Source organism: Halichoerus grypus, chromosome 1 (assembly GCF_964656455.1).
Source record: "Halichoerus grypus chromosome 1, mHalGry1.hap1.1, whole genome shotgun sequence".
In the NCBI taxonomy this organism is placed as follows: Eukaryota; Metazoa; Chordata; class Mammalia; order Carnivora; family Phocidae; genus Halichoerus; species Halichoerus grypus.
This window is the reverse complement of record NC_135712.1, coordinates 208,624,708-208,643,013: the sequence shown is the minus strand read 5'-3', so window position 1 is coordinate 208,643,013 and position 18,306 is coordinate 208,624,708. Positions and strand designations below refer to the sequence as shown.

Genomic DNA, 18,306 nt, shown 5'->3' with positions numbered 1-18,306 from the left:
GGCGGCTGTGCGTGGGTCGAAGCCGTCCCCTGAGAGGAGGGATCTGGTGATGACCCATGGTGTGGCTGGGTGCAGGGGTCCCCGTGACGCCTCTGGAACCCCCACCCGCCTGCAGGTCTTGGTGAAGAGTAACAACCTCACTGAGCGCATCGTGGTCATCCCCGGGAAGGTGGAGGAAGTCTCGCTCCCTGAGCAGGTGGACATCATCATCTCGGAGCCCATGGGCTACATGCTCTTCAATGAGCGCATGCTCGAGAGCTACCTCCATGCCAAGAAGTACCTGAGGCCCGGGGGTGAGTGTCCCTGCTGGCGCGGGCCGCGGCCATGTCAGGGTCCCATTGCAGAGCCGCTGGCTGCTGCTGGGTCGGTACGATTGTGGTTCTGTTCCCTGCTGGCCTCTGTTGGCAGCCTAGGGGCCATCTAGGCCTTTACCCCCGAACCCCACCCCACCCCAGCTGGCTTCAAGAGTCCTGGGCCAGACATCGCCTGCCCGGCCCGGCCCGAGTATGGAGGGGGTTCCCCTCCGGTCCCCAGAGGGCCTCCGGGCTGCCTCTGCCATCTTGTGCCCTGGTGTCGTGGGGACAGTGTCTAGCTGGGGATGGCGGTTGTGGTAGATGCAGAAGGTATTCTGTGGCAGGCGCCTTCCCGGGGAGTCCGCCTTCTGTCCTCATTCCTGGCATACAGACCTCATCCTAGCTTGACAGGCCCCCAAGTGGCTCCCCTGCCCCCCGTACCCTAGCCGGGGGGACAGAGGAGTTCGTCTGTGTGTATGAGGGCGGGCTGGGGGGTTCTCGAGTATCAGGGAGCAGCTGTCTGTGTTGGGAAGGTGTGCCTTCTGTGGCCTCCTGTCTGTGTCTCTGTGCCTGCCCCTCCACGCACCTGGGTCATTGGCTGTTCAGAGCTACTTATCTGGGTCACTGGGGGTCTGTGCACAGGGGCCTGGAACATCTGCTGGTGTGTCCCATTTCTGGGCTTGGTTTGGGGTTTGCGTATGTGTCTCTAAGTATTTCTGTACAAGCAAGGGGTTGTGTGTGTGTGTGCGCACGCGCACAGGCGTGCACGTGGCCTAGGAGGACCCTGGCCAGGGCAGAACATATGAAGCTAGTGGACTGGCAGGCCCCATGGGGACCAGGGGATGGGCGGTTCGGTGGGGAAGCACCCACTTTGGTCCTCTGGCCTCCCTGGATCTGGGCTGCAGGGACTGGCCTCAGGCTCCGCTCCTGGAGGCAGGATGTGGCCTGCACTTTCCGCAGCTGTGGCCCATGTCACGGGTGTAAGTGCGGGAAGCCAGGCCACCTGGGGGGGGTTGTCCCGGACCCGCTCTCCTCCCTTTCCATCCTGGAGGTAGGCTAAGCTGGCGGGGAGGCGGGGGGCTCCTCCTTAGTGGACATCAGCACCGAGGGGAGGCCAGCTCTGGTGGCAGCTGCACACCCACGCGGTCGTCAGGCAGCCTGCCCGAGATGAGGCCCGGGGCCAGCACTGCCCTCCTGCCCCCGGCCTGCACGCATGTCTTCCTTCCATCTCCGGATGCCCTTTGGGGGATTGAAGAGTAGGCAGATTCCTGCCTCAGGGCCCCCCTCTCCTGCATAGAAGGAGGGAGGGAGGCCCACATCTGGAGACCAGGTGACCTGGGGCCCTGGACTTCCCGAGGTGGGTGGGGCCTCCTGAGCCCTGGCGCTCTCTGCCGCTGGCTCAGACCCGTCAGTCTATTCATTGAATCACACCGAGAGAGGATCCTGCCCTCTCGCCCCTTCCCATTTCAGGCCATGTGCCAGACCAGGGCAGCCCAGTGGCCCACCCTGTTTGCCAGAGCTTGGGATTCAGCTAACCCCCCCTCCCCCGACCCAGCCTCTGGCCTCATCTGAGGCCCTGACAGTGTAGCCAAGGGCTCGCCTTTGCTCTGTCCAGAGAGCTTGGCTTCACTTTCCCTGGCTGCACATCTGTCCCTGGACAACAGCACCTGAGAGACACCGCCTGGCTGACTGAGCAGGGACCTGGGGGCCTGGCTGCACCCCACGCACCACTTGCTTACCCCTGAGGCTTTGGCAGGTGCCTTCCCATCTCCCAGCCCCAGTAATGGAACAGAAGGACAGGCCTTCCTGCCTCGCTGGCTGGCTGTCCAAGTTTAATGAGTCAGTGCGTGTCAAGTGTTCATCTTGGCCGGTGGCAGAGAAGGTGCTCCATACCTGTGTTGCACGAATGCACAAATGAATGAAAGAGAGGCTGGGAAGTCCCAGGCTTGGGGGTCCTGGGGCCATTTGGAAACTCTGCCAGGCCCTTTGGGATGTTCCACCCTGACGCCAGCACCCCTCCCTGCCCCCCACTCCCAGGAAACATGTTCCCCACCATTGGTGACGTCCATCTTGCACCCTTCACGGATGAACAGCTCTACATGGAGCAGTTCACCAAGGCCAACTTCTGGTGAGTGTGACCTGCGTGTCCTGCCTTCTCAGGGACAGCCCGCTTCTCTTTTTCTCCTCATCCTCAGTAGGACCTGAAAGACTTGGGCTGGATGAGGGCCAGCTGGGAGAAAAGGCAGCCTGCTCCACCTGTCTCTCCTGCTGCTGGTGACCTTGCTGTGGGGGATGGGGGCTTTCTGCAGGTACCAGCCATCCTTCCATGGAGTGGACCTGTCAGCCCTCCGAGGTGCTGCGGTGGACGAGTATTTCCGGCAGCCTGTGGTGGTGAGTGGGGCACCCAGGGCACTATTGCAGTTAGTACTGGGCATGGCCCTCCTCCGGGGTGACAAGAAGGGGGGCATGGTCTTTCCTGTCAGGCCTTGTGCAAACTGTGCAGCCCTAGGAAAGCCACTGTCCCCACTGAGTTCTTGCTTTGGCTGCTAAACAGAACTCTTACATAGGGATGTTGGGAATAAAGTGGCAATGCATGAAGAGTGCTTTAATACATAGTAAGCATGCAGTACATGCAACTGCTATTAGATTGATCCTTGGTGAACTGATTTTGATTGATTTTGAGATTTTTGAACTGATACCCATGGTTCAAAAAATAAAAAAAATGTAAAACTGAAAAGCCTATAGGCAAACAGTATTTTCTGTATATCTTTTCAGAAGTTTTATACCTAAATGTGCATATACAAGTACAAACACACACACACACACAAATACATCCATATGTATATAACCTTTTTTCTCTCAAAATACAGCATAATCAACATATTCTTTTTCTTTCTATGATCAGAGAACATACACTGTATGATTTCAGTCCTTGGAGATTTGTTGACAGTTGCTTTATGCCCACTTAAGTGATCGCTTTTGGTTAACGTTCTGTGTGTACTTGAGAAAAACGTATATTTATCACTTGTTGAGTACAATGTTATAGTGTCAGTTAGGTCATGTTAGTTAATCATGTCAGTCAAATCTTGTCTATCTCCTCATGTTTTGGGTGGTGGTGGTGGGGAGGTTCTGCTTTTTCCTATCACTGATTGTAGATTTCCCATTCCTGAGTTTTTGCCTTATATATTTTGGCACTGTGTTATTAGGTGCATACAGGTTTAGGATTATTGTTTCTTCCTCTTGGATTGATCCTTTTGTCATTACAAAAAGTGTTCCTTTTTTTCTCTCAAGTAGTACTAGTTGCCCTAAAGTCATCCTCCCCCCCCCCCCCGCCCCGCCACTTTTTTCTTTCTTTTTTTTTTTCCTGCTAGTAGTTCAGGTACTCTGGCTTTCTTTTGGTTAATCTTTGTACAATATATGTTTTTCCATCTTTCTACTTTCAACCTTTCTGTGTCTTTATTACTTAAGGTTTGTTTCATGTAAGTAGCATATATTTGGGATTTGTTCTTTAACCAGAGTGACATTTTTTGGTCTTTTAATTACAACATTGAGACCATTTTACATTTGATGTAATTACTGGTCTTTATGGGTATAAGTTTATCATCTTTTTTTAAAATTTATTCTGAATGTTGTTTCTTTTGAATTGTTTTGTTGTCTTTTGTTTTGTTAAGGTATATTGTTTTCCCCCACTTGATGTTTTTCACTAGTTTTTGGGAGACTCTTGGGCACTGTCTCTTTAAACACTACCTCTGCCCCATTATCTTTCTCCTCCTAGGACCTTTTGTCTCAGATGATTCTTACACTCTTTTCTGCATTTTCCATCCTTTTGTCTCTAATAGCTTCATTTTCATATTTCCTACTGATCCATCTTCCATTCGTCTTCTCTTTGCTGTTTAAGCTGGTTTTCTAATTCTTAATTTCAGTTCTAGGATCTCATTTTGCTTATTTCTTATTTCAGTTCTCTGAAATTCTTCATTTTTTCTACCTTTTTCTTTCTCATACATACTGTAAGTTTCTGGTCACTTTTAGTATGTAGGTAAGTGTTAAGTGTATTTCTGTTTTTTATTTACTCTCTTAGTTTTTGGTTCTCATCCTTTGGTTCTGTTAGTATACCTGGTTATTGGATGCCAGAATGAAATATGGAGGCTCTGGATGATGTTTTTCCTCTCAAGGATTTGTTTTTCTTCAAGCAATTAGCCATATAGATAGATCACCTTGGTCCTATCAGGCATTTGACATATTTAGAGGCTGCTTTTCAGACTTGACTTTGCTGGGCTATTTCTTGGCTTCCCTGTAAGGCAGTGGTTTTTAAGCATTTTGGTCTCAGGTGATCTGTTTACATTCTTAAAAATGGAGGAAGAGCTTTTGTTAGTGTTTTAGCTATTGATCTCAGGATCGTGAGTTCAAGCCCTGCATTGGGCTCCATGTTGGGTGTGGAGCCTACTTAAAAAAAAAAAAAATTAAGCCCAAGAAATGAAAAAATATTTATTTTAAAATAACAAGCCCATTAAATGTTAACATAAATAGTATTTTTAAGAAAAAAGCGATTTTCCAAAACTTTTCAGTGAGAACAGTTGGCATTTTTTAAAAAAGATTTTCATTTATTTATTTGAGAGAGACAAGAGATAGCAAGGAGAGCATGAGCAGGGAGGAGAGGGAGAAGCAGGTCCCCCACTGAGCAGGGAGCCCAGTGTGGGGCTTGATCCCAGAACGGAGGGATCATGACCTGAGCTGAAGGCAGATGCTTAACCAGCTGAGACACCCAGGTGCCCCACAGTTGGCATTTTTAATTTGCAAATCTCTTTAATGTCTGGCTTAATAGAAGACAGTTGGATTCTGCTTCTGTGTTCAATCGGTTGTGCTATCACAGGTGAGTGAGCCAAAGAAAAAGGCAGAAAACATCTTAGTATTATCATGAAAATAGTTTTGACCTTGAGAGTACTTTGGAAGGGACATTTTGGGAACTGCTGCTTTAGGTCCTAGCCTTCAGTGGTCTCAGTGCAAGCCTGGTGAGTGCTTCACGGGGCTCCTCTCCCAGCCTCCCAGCACCAATGCCCAGCTGAACCTTTCCTTAGTTTTTCAGTGTCTTATAAGTGGCTTTCTGCTTGATTCCTTTGCCCCTCAGCCCCACCTCACATGCAGCTCAGGAATTGGTGCATGCCACAGAGTGAAATTGCATGCAGAACATCCACTTCATGTTTCTGTATTTTCCTTTTGTTTTGTTTCTTGATCTTTTGAATCCTAGCTGCCTTGGTGACCCTGAGCCCCCATTTTGCTTTCCCCATCCAGGGAGGCCGCCAGAAGGTCCTGCCCCAAGGGGAAAGGCAGAGGCGAAAAAACCTCTCTCTAGGATCTTGGCTCCCAAAGCTGAGGCTGCTCTTATTACTCTCCAGTACTTTCAGACTAGGCTTTTTTTTCCCTTTGTATTTTATTCGGCTCATACAGTTCTTCACAGAGTGTTAGTCTGATATAAAGCCTCCGTCATAGCTGGGTGTGGATGTCAGCACACAGTTCTCCAACTTGCTTTTTAACTTGTTTATCTCGGAGATCCTTCCCACCTCTTTGTTCTTTCTCAGTCTTTTATGGATGGGACATTGGTGGTTTAATTACAGGGTTTCCAGTGTGTGTCTAATTAACAGGTGTGAGCTTGTATACGTGCACATATATGTGCAGGTTAAACTCCCAGGAGGGGAACTGCCACGTCTCTAATGCTATGAATGATTGAGAGCCGTCACCGAATTGGCCTCCATGGTGGCAAACCACTTCGTCCTCCCCCCAGCATGTCTGAGAATGGCAAACTGGTTTTAGCCAAATGGCCTCATAGCCATGGCCAGACAGGAGATAAGAGCTCTCCCCTTCCCAGCTGACCTCTGTGCCTGAAGCCAAGTCACACTGTGGTCTCTCCCAGGACACATTTGACATCCGGATCCTGATGGCCAAGTCTGTCAAGTACACAGTGAACTTCTTAGAAGCCAAAGAAGGAGATTTGCACAGGTACCAGCACCCATGCCCCTCCTGCTAAGCCTGGCTCCTGCTGGGGTCTGGGGCCAGCAGACTCCCCCAGGCCTTCTGCCCCAGGGCGGGCAGGCAGGGGCCCCGGGACACTGCACCCAGCCACCCGTCTTCTCCCCTGGCAGTCCCTGTTTGGCTTCCCCAGCAATCACTGCCCTTTGCCTTCCAGGATAGAAATCCCATTCAAATTCCACATGCTGCATTCCGGGCTAGTTCACGGTCTGGCTTTCTGGTTTGATGTCGCCTTCATCGGCTCCATGTGAGTGCAACAGTGCAAAGCATGCTGCGTGCTCCTCCCTGCCCCGGCCTCAGGGGCTTCCCTGCAGTTGTGACCCCCAGGCCTGGCTGGGGGCTGGGAGGACAGGATGGGACTCCTCTAGGCTCCCTTTCCCCCCTCCAAAAGCAGTGAGAGCTCCCCCTTTGAGCCAGAGACTGTTGTGGGAGGGGGTGTCTTTTCTGTTCTCAGTGACGGTCCTTCATGGGACCTGGTCTCTGTCTCTTGGCACAGAGGTCAAGTGAGTGGGCCCCTCATGGCTGTGGATCTGTGTGTGTGTGCATGTGCGCGCGTGCACGTGCGTGTGTCTGGGACGCCTGGGCAGCCAGCCTGTCTCAGCTCCAGGGCCCCAGGGGACCCATCAGAGATGCCTGGGGAGAGCTCAAGGTGCACAGGGTGGTGGCTGCAGCCTGGTCAAACGTGTGCCTGTCCTTGCTTGGCAGAATGACAGTGTGGCTATCCACAGCCCCGACGGAGCCCCTGACCCACTGGTACCAGGTCCGCTGCCTGTTCCAGTCACCACTGTTCGCCAAGGCCGGGGACACGCTCTCAGGGACATGTCTGCTTATTGCCAACAAAAGGTGTGAGCTGCCACCTGGGGCTGGGGGAGGCAGGGGTCTGTCTCCCCAGCCAGCTCATGGCCGTCCTCCCCTCCCTTCTCTGCAGACAGAGCTATGACATCAGTATTGTGGCCCAGGTAGACCAGACGGGCTCCAAATCCAGTAATCTCCTGGATCTGAAAAACCCCTTCTTCAGGTATTATGAGCCCGCAGCCTGAAGTGGGGGGGCGTGCCCCTCCTGACCCGCAGCCTCTCAGCCCTGCCCACTGGTCGGTCGGTCTGTGCTGCAGATACACAGGCACGACGCCGTCGCCCCCGCCCGGCTCCCACTACACGTCCCCCTCGGAGAACATGTGGAACACGGGCAGCACCTACAACCTCAGCAGTGGGATGGCTGTGGCCGGTGAGTGGCCCCCGTGTGGCTGGGGCCAGGGCGCTCCCGGGGGGCCCCCCGCTGGGGCTCTTCTGCCCCGGAGGACGCGGTCTCCCGCGCCCTGACCTGGCCGCCTCTGTGCACAGGGATGCCGACCGCCTACGACCTGAGCAGTGTTATTGCCGGCGGCTCCAGCGTGGGCCACAACAACCTGATTCCTTTAGGTGAGCGTCCCCTGGGGTCCGGGAGCGGCGCGGTGGGCGGCCACGGCTCTGTAGGGCTTGGGCTTTCTGTGCCGCGGTCTCCTCTTCCCGGGGGGCCCCCGGCGGAGGCCCTGCCGCTCCTCTCTGTCTCACTGTGCAGCCGCTGCGCCCACCCTCCCCACCCCCGGGGCGAGAGCCTGGGCCGGGCTGGGGGCGGTGACGCCGTCTCCCTTCCTTCCTCCCTCCCTCTTGCTGCGCAGCCAACACGGGGATTGTCAATCACACCCACTCCCGGATGGGCTCCATAATGAGCACGGGGATTGTCCAAGGTAATGGTGGGCCGTGGGAGCGGACCCCCGGGCCACCCGCCCGCCCTCTCGCCTGCTCGCTCTCTCTCTCACTCTGCCGCGGGTCTGGGCGGGCGGGGGGGGGGCAGAGCCGGCCCCTCAGTGCCCGTGCCCCCCCCTTCCCCCCCCACAGGGTCGTCGGGCGCCCAGGGCAGCGGCGGCGGCGGCTCCAGCGCCCACTACGCAGTCAACAGCCAGTTCACCATGGGCGGCCCCGCCATCTCCATGGCCTCCCCCATGTCCATCCCGACCAACACCATGCACTACGGGAGCTAGGCCCCTCGGCGCGCAACAGACTGACAGCACCAGGAAACCAAATGAAGACCCTGCCCACCCCCCCCCCCCCCCCCCCGCCTGGGCGGCTCTCACCCCTGGGCCGGAGAAGCCCAAACACCCGGTCACGGCCCTCTTTGCTATGGGAACTTGGACACTTTTTTACACATTGCCGCCGCCGCCCCCACTCCACCGCCCACCCGCATCTTGGCCCTGAGCGCGTGTCGCTGCCAGATTTTACACAAGATCATGTCGTGGGAGCCGTTTTCCCCTCCTGCCCTCCCCCCGACCTGGGTTTGACATCTTCTGTAACAGGCGTGTCCAGGCCTGACAGCTGCAGGCCCGGGGGGGGGGAGCAGCTACCACCCCACCTGGTCCCTTGGCGCCTGCCCCCCCCCCCCCCCCCCCGCCTGTCTCCAGTGGGGAAGGCAGTCCTGACTGGGCGGGGCCTTCCCTTCAACTACCAGGCCTTGGTCACAATGGGCGTGACATGCTGCTTTTTTTAATTTTATTTTTTTACGAGAAGAACCAGTGTCAATCCACAGACCCTCTGAGAGAACCAGGCCGGCCGGGCCGAGCCAGCAGCCCCTCTCCCCCCACTCAGAGGCTCAGTGGTGAGGGGCAGCCCTGCCGAGTCTTCAGGACAGGGGTGGGGCCAGGCCTCTGGAGACCCGAGGCCCCCTCCCACCAAAGGGTTCACCTCACACTTGAATGTACAACCCACCCCGGCTGTCGGGAAGGCCCTCCGTCCTCGGCCCCTGCCTCTTGCTGCTGTCCTGTCCCTGAGCCCCTGCAGGTCCCCTCCCCCACCCCTGCCAAGAGTTAGAACAGGTGGCCCCGCGGGCCCCAGGCCTGGAGGGAAGGGTCACTGTCAGCCGCTTGGGGCAGACATGAGAAACCTCAAGGATCGATCGTGGAAGGCGTCCTTTCTCCTTGTAGCTCACATTAGGCCTGTGTATTTCCCTCAACATTTGTAGACGCTCCAGTCCCTATTACTATGATGGCATTTTGGTCCCTCCCCAGCCTGGGAAGGGGCCTTGCAGGGACCTCCGCCCCCCCCCCAAAACAAATAAACAAGGAAATGTATGTTTCAGCAGAGGCAATGTTCTTCTACTTCTCCCCCTGCCCCCCATTTTCTAACACCTCCGAACACGGATGGGGTGGAGCTCAGGCTAGGCCCCGGGACCTGCTCCCTGGGCACCCAGGAGGAGCAGGCCCAGTTGAGGCTGGGGTGACCCCCTCTGCTCTCCCGACCGTCCCATCAGGGAAAGCAGAAGGCCTGGCAGGGAGCCCGGGGGGGGGGCGACAGCCACCGCGGAGGCTCCCTGCTCAGCTGCCCCTTTCCCACCTTTATATAAATTCTCGGAATCACCTTTGCATAGAAAATAAAAGTGTTTGCTTTGTAAGAAAAGTCTGGAAAGTAGCAGAGTGGTCTCGAGGTGTCAAGGTAGCCTTCAGTCATCGTCTGAGGGGCAGGGCAGGCCGAGGTGTCCCCTCATGGTGGGCCTGAAAAAGAGAGACTCCTGGGAGTGGCCCTGTGGCTCCTCGCCTCGGGGAGGAAAGGCGGGAGCAGCCCCTCACCTGCGGGCTCGGGCCTTCCTAGGTTGCCTTGGCCCTTGGGGTGGGCGGCAGCAGCAGCTTTGGGGGCAGAGACGAGGCCTGGAGCGGAGGCGCCAGGTGCTCCAGAGGCAGCGGCCGGAAGAAGTAAAACTGAACCAAAGCCCTTGGGGTCAGTGTTGGTGGGGGTCAGTGACACCCCCCCCAACCCCGAGGCCCAGCCCTGACCGCCGGTACCTTGCAGCCCACGGCCAGGAGGGCATGGAGCAGCACGACAGTCGAGAGCAGCACCGCGGCCACCAACCTGGTGTCCTCTCGGACGACCGGCCAGAGGGTGAACACCAGGGTAGCGGCCGACAGGGCCAGGGCCAGGGCCCCAAAGAGCCACTGCAGCCACGGGACGGGGATGAGCCACAGGACCTGGGGGCGACACGGGCAGCTGGCTACCAGGCCCTCCGCGCGGCACCTGTCGCCCCCCCCGCCCCCGCCCGGGGCCACACTCACCACGGTGGGGATGAAGACGAAGAGGGAGTAGCCGTAGACGCACACGGTCTCCAGGAAGGTGTAAGGCCCCATGCGCTCCCGGACCCCCTTCCGCCACCGCAGGAAGCCCCACAGCGCCAGCGGCACCAGCCAAACGTAGCAGTAGATAGTGACGCCGGCCACGGTCACTGTGGGGCGGGGGGCGAGGCGGGCCGTCACCCCCGGGGCTCCGCGGCACTCCCAGCTCGGGCAGGGCCGGGGCCTTGCCCGCTTCACTTACCCTTGTGAAACTGGGGGCTGTAGTGGATGGAGGGGTCTCTCCTCTGGGCCAGCACCAGGGTCAGGTTGCCAGTGACGGCCAAGACGAAAGCCAGCGTGGCACAGATCCAGAAGGGGCCTGTAGGCAGGGCGTGGTGAGGAACCCAGGGCTCCCAGGACAGATGACCTGTCCCATCCCAACCGTGCTGGGCCCCAAGCCTCTTTCTAAGCTCCAAGCTACCTCCACCCCCCACCTTACCCTTCCCCACATCGCCAGTGATGACCTGGGGTGGCTGAATCCAGCGCTGGCTCTCAGTCCCTCAGCTTTCCTGACCTTTCGATAGCCTTTGCTGTAGCTGATCGCTCTCTCCTGGAAACACTCCCCCTATGCTTTCTAGGACTTCATGCTCCTAGCTTCTGCCATGTCACCTCCCTGGCAATTCCTCAAGCTCTGTGACTCCCTGACCCTTTAATAACGAGGACGCTGTAGGGCACAATCCTTAGCTATCCTCTTCATCTGTTCAGCCCCCACGATCTTGTCCAGCATCAGGACTTTATGTCACCTCTAGCCTGATGTCTCCCAAGTATCTCAAATCCGGTCTGTGCCCTGAACCACAAGCTTATAGTCAACATTTCCACGTGCACAGCTAGGCCTCTCCAACTCCACCCTCATGCTCTCCCCTCAAACCCGCCCAGCCTTTCTAGTCAATAAGTGACAGTTCCATCCTTCTCGCGGTCCCAGTGAAAACCCCGGAGCCACCTTGCCTCTCTCCTCCCACCCCACCTCTGACGGGTCAGGAAATCCTGTCAGCTCCACCTCTGAGACCTAGTCCACAGTCCGACCGCTGCTCCCCACCTGGGGCTGGGCCCCACCATCCCACACCTGCCAGAGGAAGCCTCAGAGCCCTGAACTAAGAGTCCTTCTCCCTGAGGCCTACAAGGCCGGCGCAGTCTCTCCTGTCACCTCTGTGACCTCATGCAGCTCACTACTCCAATGACAATACTGCCTCACCCCTGGACCTGTGCCCCCTTCTGGAATGTTCTTCCCCTAGGTCTCCTCACCGCCATCCACACCACCAAAAGGGCTGTTCTCTCATCCTCACAGGGACCTTCCCTGTCCAACCCATGCAAAGTGGCAACTCACAACCTCTAAGCTGTTTGCTTTTCTTCTGAGCCCTGTGGCCCGCAGCAGCCTTTTACGTAACTGTCTCCCCAGACAGAGTGCGCGTTTCCCGCTCCCCGGGAGTGCCCCCGCCTTCTTCTCAGCTGGAATCCACAGACCGGCACTGGGTCCACATGTGCTGAGTGAATTCTCGAGCTGAATGCACACCACCACTCACCGTACAGGTCCGGCCGATGCCGCAGATGGTGCCGCACAAAGTTGTGGCCAGGCCGGGGCAGCAGTGAGCCTCGGATTCGGTCCAGGACCTGGAGACAAGGTGGGGCCCAGAATGGAAGCCTGCACGGGGCCCCTTAGCCCCCACAGAGGAAAGGGCCAACCTCCTGCCCTGCCCTTAGAGGCTCCTTCCTTGCTGACCTCCCATCTCCTCTGCCTACAAGGGCTCAGATGTTCCCGCTAGGTTCTTGATGGGCTGGAGCCCCTTCCCCCGGCCAGTCTCAATACCCCAGTGTGCTGCCACTCTGAAGGACTCTTTTGGGCCGGTCATCTTCCTCTTTGCTTCTCCCTTCTCTTGGCTTGGCTGCCCTGAACAGCCTGTCATGCTGTGACATGTCTGGACTGTGAGGTGGGGGACAGTCAAGTCCTTGGCATCCTCCTGCCTACATCTCTCTCTACTATGTCCCCTGTTCTGCGCCCCAGGTTTATTATTTCCCTCCCTGGCCTGGGGCCTCTGCTCCACAGTCCTTGTACCACATCTGCTAATTCCACTCATTCCTCTCCAGCTCTAAACCCGTCTATGGCTTCCCAGCACCCTCAGGATAAAACCCAAACTCCTTAGCACAGCATATGAGGCCTTTGTGGTCTGGCTTCTGCCCGCCTGTCCCCCACCTCACCCTCTCCAACCAGATCAAGTGACAGGTAGTTCCTGTGACAGTTCTCACCTTCAGCCCTCCGCATCTGCTGTTCCCTGTGCCTGTAACACGTGCTTCCCTTCACTCTGCCCAGCTGAGGCTTCCTTCTCCTTTCCATCTCGGCACACTCCTCACCTCCTCCAGGAGGCCCTTCTCTAACCTGCCTGAGCACATGTGTCTGTGTTCCCACGAGCTCCGGTCACACCACAGTCCTGACTGCGCACCACAGTGAGCCTGACCAGCCTGCGTGGGAAGTTGTGTCCCCCCGGGTATCACTAGCACTCCGGTGCCCAGGAAGGGCTCAGTGATAGTGGCTGGAGCCCCGTGTGACTGCAAACCCCTTCAAGCCACCAGCTTCCCGGGCCTGACCTGGGATGTGTCCACGTCAAAGAAACTCTGATAGTAGCCAAAGGTCCAGAATCCCGGCTGCTGCTTCTCCTCCTGCAGAAGCTGCACAACATGGGCTTTCGGTGGCTGCCCTTACAGCCTGGGCAGAGGGTGGGCGCAGGGCTGGGGGCAGGCAGGGCCGCCGCGGACTCACCGCTGTCCTGTCACTCTCCTCGGCCTCCTCCTCAGCCCCATAGCTGCCACCCGAGTCCACCACCACGGCCACGTGCCCCTGCGGGGTCAGCTGATCGCTTCCACTGGCCGTGGCCGCATCTGGGGTCTCGGCCAGCAGATTAGAAGCTTCCTCGAACTCTATCGAGAAGGAATATGGGACACACGCGTGTTTGGGCAGTCAGGACAATGTGGTTTCACCCACGGCTCATGTGGGGGCCAAGACTCCAACTGGGGCCACTGAAGGGCCCAGCTTCCTAAATTCTGAGCAGTTGGAAGGTGTGCTCCCCCACTCCTTGCAAAGGCCTGCGATTTAAGGCTGGTTCTGGGATGGGGTCAGGTCTGGGACAGAGGCTCTGCTCGGAGATCGGAGCTCAGGCTGGGCGTGGGGTTCGAGTCCGGGGTGGGTACCGTGCCTGGGTCGGGGTTAGTGCTCATGGCTGACCGGGATTCAGGCTGGCGGTCAGCAGGAACCTGGGCGGGAGGTTCCGCCCGGCGGAGGCAGGAGGACAGGGCCGCGTCGCCGCCGCACTCACCGTGGAAGGCCAGCTCGTCGGCCGCTGCCATGGTCGCTCAGGGGCGTCACCGCACCCCGCTCTGAGGACAGAGGCCAATGACGCCCGCCCCCAACCCTACCCGTGCCCCTCCCGAGGCCTCTCCCTCAGCCCCGAGCCCCGCCTGGCCGCTAGGGCACCGAGCCGGGGGTGAGCTCGCCGCCCGCGCCCCAGCCCCACAGATGCACCCCGCCCCCTCACCTGAGGCTCCCTCAGCCGGCGTGGCCCAGGCCCTCTGCGCCTGCGCGGCCCGCCTCCCCGCCACAGCCGACCCCGCTCAGAACGGACAGCAACATCCGGCACCGGTCCGTTTTCTATCCCCTTCCGATGGGAAGCCACTTCCGGCACTGTTGCCGCTTGCGCATGAAGGCCCCGGGCCTTTTTCTTCGCATACCCGGCGTTTCTCTTCGGAAAAGGGACGCCAAGCCGGAAGAGAATGGCGACGGCCGCTCTGAAGAGATTTTGGTCCCGAAACCGTGAAGAGTCAGGTGTTCCAGCGGCCGCGAAGCCGGGCGTGTGGACGCGGTTGGGTGAGTAGCGGCGGGAGGCGGCGGGGGGGTGGCCGCAGCGGCCTGCTCTCACCTGTTCGTTCTGCTTCTCTCCCCTCAGGTTCCTGGGCCCGCGTGCTGCTCCGAGACTACGCCGAGGCCTGCGGGGACGCGGCGGCGGCGGCGCGGGCTCGGCCCTGGCGGGCGGCCGTGTACGCGGGGCTGCTGGGCGGCGCGGCGGCGTGCTGCGCGCTGGCGCCGAGCGAGGCGGCCTTCGAGGAGGCGCTGCTCGACGCGTCGGGAACCCTGCTGCTGCTGGCGCCGGCCACGCGCAGCCGCGCCTCCGAGGACTACGTGCAGCGGCTGCTGTGGCTGCGGGGGCGCGGCCGCCTCCGCCACGCGAACCTGGGCGTCTGCGCGCTCGTGTACGAGGCGCCCGTGGACGCCGAGGCCAGCCTCTACCAGGCCCGCTGCCGCTACCTGCAGCCCCGCTGGGTCGACTTCCCGGGCCGGATCCTGGACGTGGGCTTCGTGGGCCGCTGGTGGGTGCTGGCGGCCCGGATGCGCGACTGCGACATCAACGACGAGGAGTTCCAGCACCTGCCGGCCCATCTGCGCGTCGTCGGGCCGCATCAGCTGCTTTCCGAGACCAACGAGCGGCTCTTTGATGAGAAGTACAAGCCTGTCGTGCTCACGGACGATCAGGTGGACCAGGCGCTGTGGGAGGAGCAGGTCTTGCAGAAGGAGAAGAAGGACAAACTCGCCCTGAGCGAGGCCGACTCCCTGGTGCGGTCGGAAGTCCCCAGATGAGACCCAGGCCGGGTCGGGATCGGGCCCGAGCCCTGGCGGACCGCCTGCCCGGGATGGCGCAGCGGGCGTGAGCGAGCCTCAGGTGCAGAGTGACTTAAATAAATTGTGTGCAGAGTGTTCTTTCCCTGGGTTTTCACAGCCTTTTTGGCCACTCTCCCTCGCCTCTCGTTCCTTGTCAGCTGAGGCTAATTCAGAATTAGCTTGGTCGAGGTCTAGGTCGAGGTCTAGGTCTAGGTCGGTCTAGGAGTTGGGGGAGAGCAAAAGCGACAAGACCAGGTAACGTTTATCGCTGCCAGAGTGAGTAATGAGCCTACATAACATACACACGTAAGCCTTTTTCTTTGAGCCTCAGAGTCTTCAGACGAAGGTTAATCACGTTTGTCAGGTGACTCCAAAGCTCTCCTAAGACCATTCAGATACTCATTTTAAATTTGGAGCTGAAAAGTTTATCCTCTTTCATTTTCATGAGTAGCATTTTTAGTTATTTTGAAATAAAGTTAAAAAATAGTTCCAGGGGCACCTGGGTGGCTTAGTCGGTGAGGCGTCTGCCTTCTGCTCAGGTCATGATCCCAGGGTCTTGGGATGGAGCCCTGCATCCGGCTCCCTGCTCTGTGGGGGTCTGCTTCTCCCTCTCCCTCTGCCCCTGCTCCTGTGCCCTCTCTCTCACCCTCTCAAATAAATGAATAGAATCTTTAAAAAAAAAAAAAAGTTTCAGAGGAAAGTGGAAAAAATAGAACAAAGGCATTCTCTGTACCCTTCACCCAACTTACCCCAAATAGTAATGTTTTACAATAAACCATACCAAACCAGGAGATTGCCAGTGGTATGACTACAGATTTTACAGGGAATATTTTTGCAAAAACAACCTTTTTGCCCTACATATGACAGTGATGTTAAAGTGATTTGGAAGGGAAAAGGATTTTTTGATCTGGAATTATCTATGGAATCATAGATTCTGTTTATATTTCAGTAACCCTGGAAACCCAGAATCCTATGGAATGGAATAGGTGGTTAGTATACAAAGCTGGTACTTAGGTTGTGATAATCCTACTTTAAAAACAGGAATGAGATTACCTTTGTTACCTAGGTGGCCTGTGGCTAGTTAATGAAACCAGGACATGAGGGGTTGCCTGGCTGGCTCAGTCGGAAGAGCATGTGACTCTTGATGTTGGGGTCATGAGTTCAAGCCCCATGTTGGGTATAGAGATTACTAAAAAAAAACAAAAAGCAAAAATAGAAATTCAGAAACCCAGGAAACAACCATTTTTGTTGTGATGTTTGAGTTCATGTGTTTTGCCATTCAGTTTTGATACTTAGACCTTCCATTCATACTAGGGGTATGCTGGACACATGGTGATTTTTATATCCTTATTTTGGGGACAGGAGCATCTTGTAAGTCAAAATCTTCATTTTACAATGGAAAAACTGATGTTCAAAAAGTTGATTTTTCCAAGGCTATGGCAGAGCCATGATTCAAACTGTAACTCCCAACCCTGTGCGTTAATCCTCAAACTCAGGCTCCTATATTTGATCCTAATAACATCCTGCCAGACATTATTAAATGCTGCTATCATTAACCATGAATAAAAATTGAATACAGAAATAAGTGAATATAAAAAGAAATGTAATGAAAACAAAAGGCAAATGATACTAAATTATAATATTATAGTGTTACCCTAAAGACTTGGCCTAAATCCTGATGTTTCTGTTCAAGAAAGCAATATTAACCAACCTGAGGGAAAGGTTTAAGACACACTGGCATCAAGTGAGACTTGTTTCTCACTGTGATCAGAAGTATTTTTTTTTTTTAAAGATTTTATTTATTTATTTGACAGACACAGCGGGAGAGGGAACACAAGCAGGGGGAGTGGGAGAGGGAGAAGCAGGCTTCCCGCTGAGCAGGGAGCCCGATGCGGGGCTCGATCCCAGGACCCCGAGATCATCACCCGAGCCGAAGGCAGTAGCCCAACGACTGAGCCACCCAGGCACCCCTCACTGTGATCAGAAGTATTGAGAGAGAGCTGCATGGCCTCACTGCCTGAGTTGGTTATTAAATGCCACTTGTGACATTCAGCCAGGGTGTGTCCCATGCAGACCCCCTGCAGGTGTGAAGCTCAGAGGAGTAGTTGGCAATAAATGACAAATCAGTGTTCCTAGGGATTTGGGGGCTTAGTGTAGGCCTAAAGTCTGCACGGCTTTGTCTTTGGTTGGAAGGTCAGCCTTTCCCAGAGGAGTCCTACCATGTTTTTGCTCCCCTCTCCAGTACCTCTTGCCTCCTGAGTTGTTGTAAAGCTCATGGACTGGAACTGTCAGATCAGACAAGGGGACTGGGTGTTGGGGTATACACAGGCTCCAAAGGATGGGTCCAGGTGTCCTGTTCACTTGAGTTCCGAACACGCTATAGTGCTCAGTCCAGTGTGGGCCCCAGCAAATGCTGAAAGACTTAAAGGAGATGATTCATGTGTCCATTGTGGGTAGGAGCTCGTATGGTCCTGCTGGGGAGAAGGAAGCAGGACTGGCTCCCCATCCTTTGGTCAGCGCAGAAGAAGCCCCCCCCCCCCCAAGACTCTACCCAGTACCAGAAACAGCAAAGTGGACAAACTCTTTCCGTAAGGGCACTAGGGCCTGGGGAAGAAGTGGGACTTAAAAGTAGGGTTTGAATCTCAGCTTTCACACTAGTTTTGTGATTGACCTGGGCCAGAGCAGTAAGATGAGAAAAAAGAAAGCCATCCAAATTGGAAAGGAGGAAGTAAAACTCATTATTTGCAGATGACGTATAGAAAACGCTAAAGAGCCCACCAAAAAAAGCCCTGATAGAATAAATGAGTTCAGTAAAATTGAAGGATACAAAATACACAAGTGTTGCATGTTTATACACTAATAATGAACTAACAAATTGAGAAAACAATCTCATTTGCAATTGCATCAAAAACACCACTTAGAAATAATTTTAACCAAGAAGCTGAAAGACCTGTACACTGAAAACTACAAGACATTGATGAAAAAAAAAATTGAAGACACATAAATGTAAAGATATTCAGTGCTCATGGATGGGAAGAATATTGTTAAAATGTCCATACTACCCCAAACAATCTACAACTCTACCAAAATTCCAATGGCACTTCACAGAAATAGAAAAAAACAAATCCTAAAATCTGTAGGGAACCACAGAAGCCCTTACATAGTCAAAGCAATCTCAAGAAAGAACAAAGCTGGAGGCATCACGCTTCCT

The 18,306-nt window shown here is 55.6% G+C and overlaps 3 protein-coding genes across 4 annotated transcripts in view; 2 read left to right on the top strand and 1 right to left on the bottom strand.

The window, feature by feature from the left end:
* The window catches only part of CARM1 (coactivator associated arginine methyltransferase 1), a 40,914-nt gene extending 31,486 nt beyond the window's left edge, over window positions 1-9,428 (top strand). Inside the window, exons 6-16 of one of the 2 annotated variants that reach the window (XM_036075727.2) lie at window positions 116-293; window positions 2,331-2,421; window positions 2,603-2,684; window positions 6,202-6,287; window positions 6,475-6,564; window positions 7,023-7,160; window positions 7,246-7,335; window positions 7,430-7,542; window positions 7,659-7,736; window positions 7,976-8,044; window positions 8,196-9,428. In XM_036075727.2, the coding sequence (XP_035931620.2) occupies window positions 116-293; window positions 2,331-2,421; window positions 2,603-2,684; window positions 6,202-6,287; window positions 6,475-6,564; window positions 7,023-7,160; window positions 7,246-7,335; window positions 7,430-7,542; window positions 7,659-7,736; window positions 7,976-8,044; window positions 8,196-8,338 (1,158 nt within the window). In that variant the 3' untranslated portion in view covers window positions 8,339-9,428. The remainder of the gene's footprint in view (window positions 1-115; window positions 294-2,330; window positions 2,422-2,602; window positions 2,685-6,201; window positions 6,288-6,474; window positions 6,565-7,022; window positions 7,161-7,245; window positions 7,336-7,429; window positions 7,543-7,658; window positions 7,737-7,975; window positions 8,045-8,195) is intronic. The other variant, XM_078055619.1, reaches the window with a different exon arrangement.
* Window positions 8,827-14,113, bottom strand: YIPF2 (Yip1 domain family member 2). Its single transcript, XM_036075124.2, has 10 exons — window positions 13,978-14,113; window positions 13,759-13,819; window positions 13,206-13,363; window positions 13,034-13,114; window positions 11,974-12,061; window positions 10,656-10,772; window positions 10,397-10,563; window positions 10,130-10,312; window positions 9,917-10,045; window positions 8,827-9,841 (listed from the first exon to the last, which is right to left on the bottom strand). The coding sequence occupies exons 2-9, from the start codon at window positions 13,787-13,789 to the stop codon at window positions 9,935-9,937; spliced, it is 936 nt and encodes a 311-aa protein (XP_035931017.1). The 5' UTR covers window positions 13,790-13,819; window positions 13,978-14,113; the 3' UTR covers window positions 8,827-9,841; window positions 9,917-9,934.
* Window positions 14,114-14,181: 68 nt separating this feature from the next.
* On the top strand, window positions 14,182-15,198 carry TIMM29 (translocase of inner mitochondrial membrane 29). The gene is made up of 2 exons (XM_036075139.2): window positions 14,182-14,306; window positions 14,386-15,198. The coding sequence occupies exons 1-2, from the start codon at window positions 14,213-14,215 to the stop codon at window positions 15,072-15,074; spliced, it is 783 nt and encodes a 260-aa protein (XP_035931032.1). The 5' UTR covers window positions 14,182-14,212; the 3' UTR covers window positions 15,075-15,198.
* The last annotated feature ends 3,108 nt before the right edge of the window (window positions 15,199-18,306 follow it).

Coding starts and splice junctions, on each gene's coding strand:
- YIPF2 (XM_036075124.2), bottom strand. CDS start 13,789: ATGGCAGCGGCCGACGAGCTGGCCTTCCACG. Junction 10,564..10,655: donor CAGCCCCCAGTTTCACAAGG/GTAAGTGAAGCG, acceptor CCCGCCCCACAG/TGACCGTGGCCGGCGTCACT. Junction 10,046..10,129: donor TCCTGGCCGTGGGCTGCAAG/GTACCGGCGGTC, acceptor GCTTTGGTTCAG/TTTTACTTCTTCCGGCCGCT.
- TIMM29 (XM_036075139.2), top strand. CDS start 14,213: ATGGCGACGGCCGCTCTGAAGAGATTTTGGTCCCGAAACCGTGAAGAG. Junction 14,307..14,385: donor GGGCGTGTGGACGCGGTTGG/GTGAGTAGCGGC, acceptor CTCTCCCCTCAG/GTTCCTGGGCCCGCGTGCTG.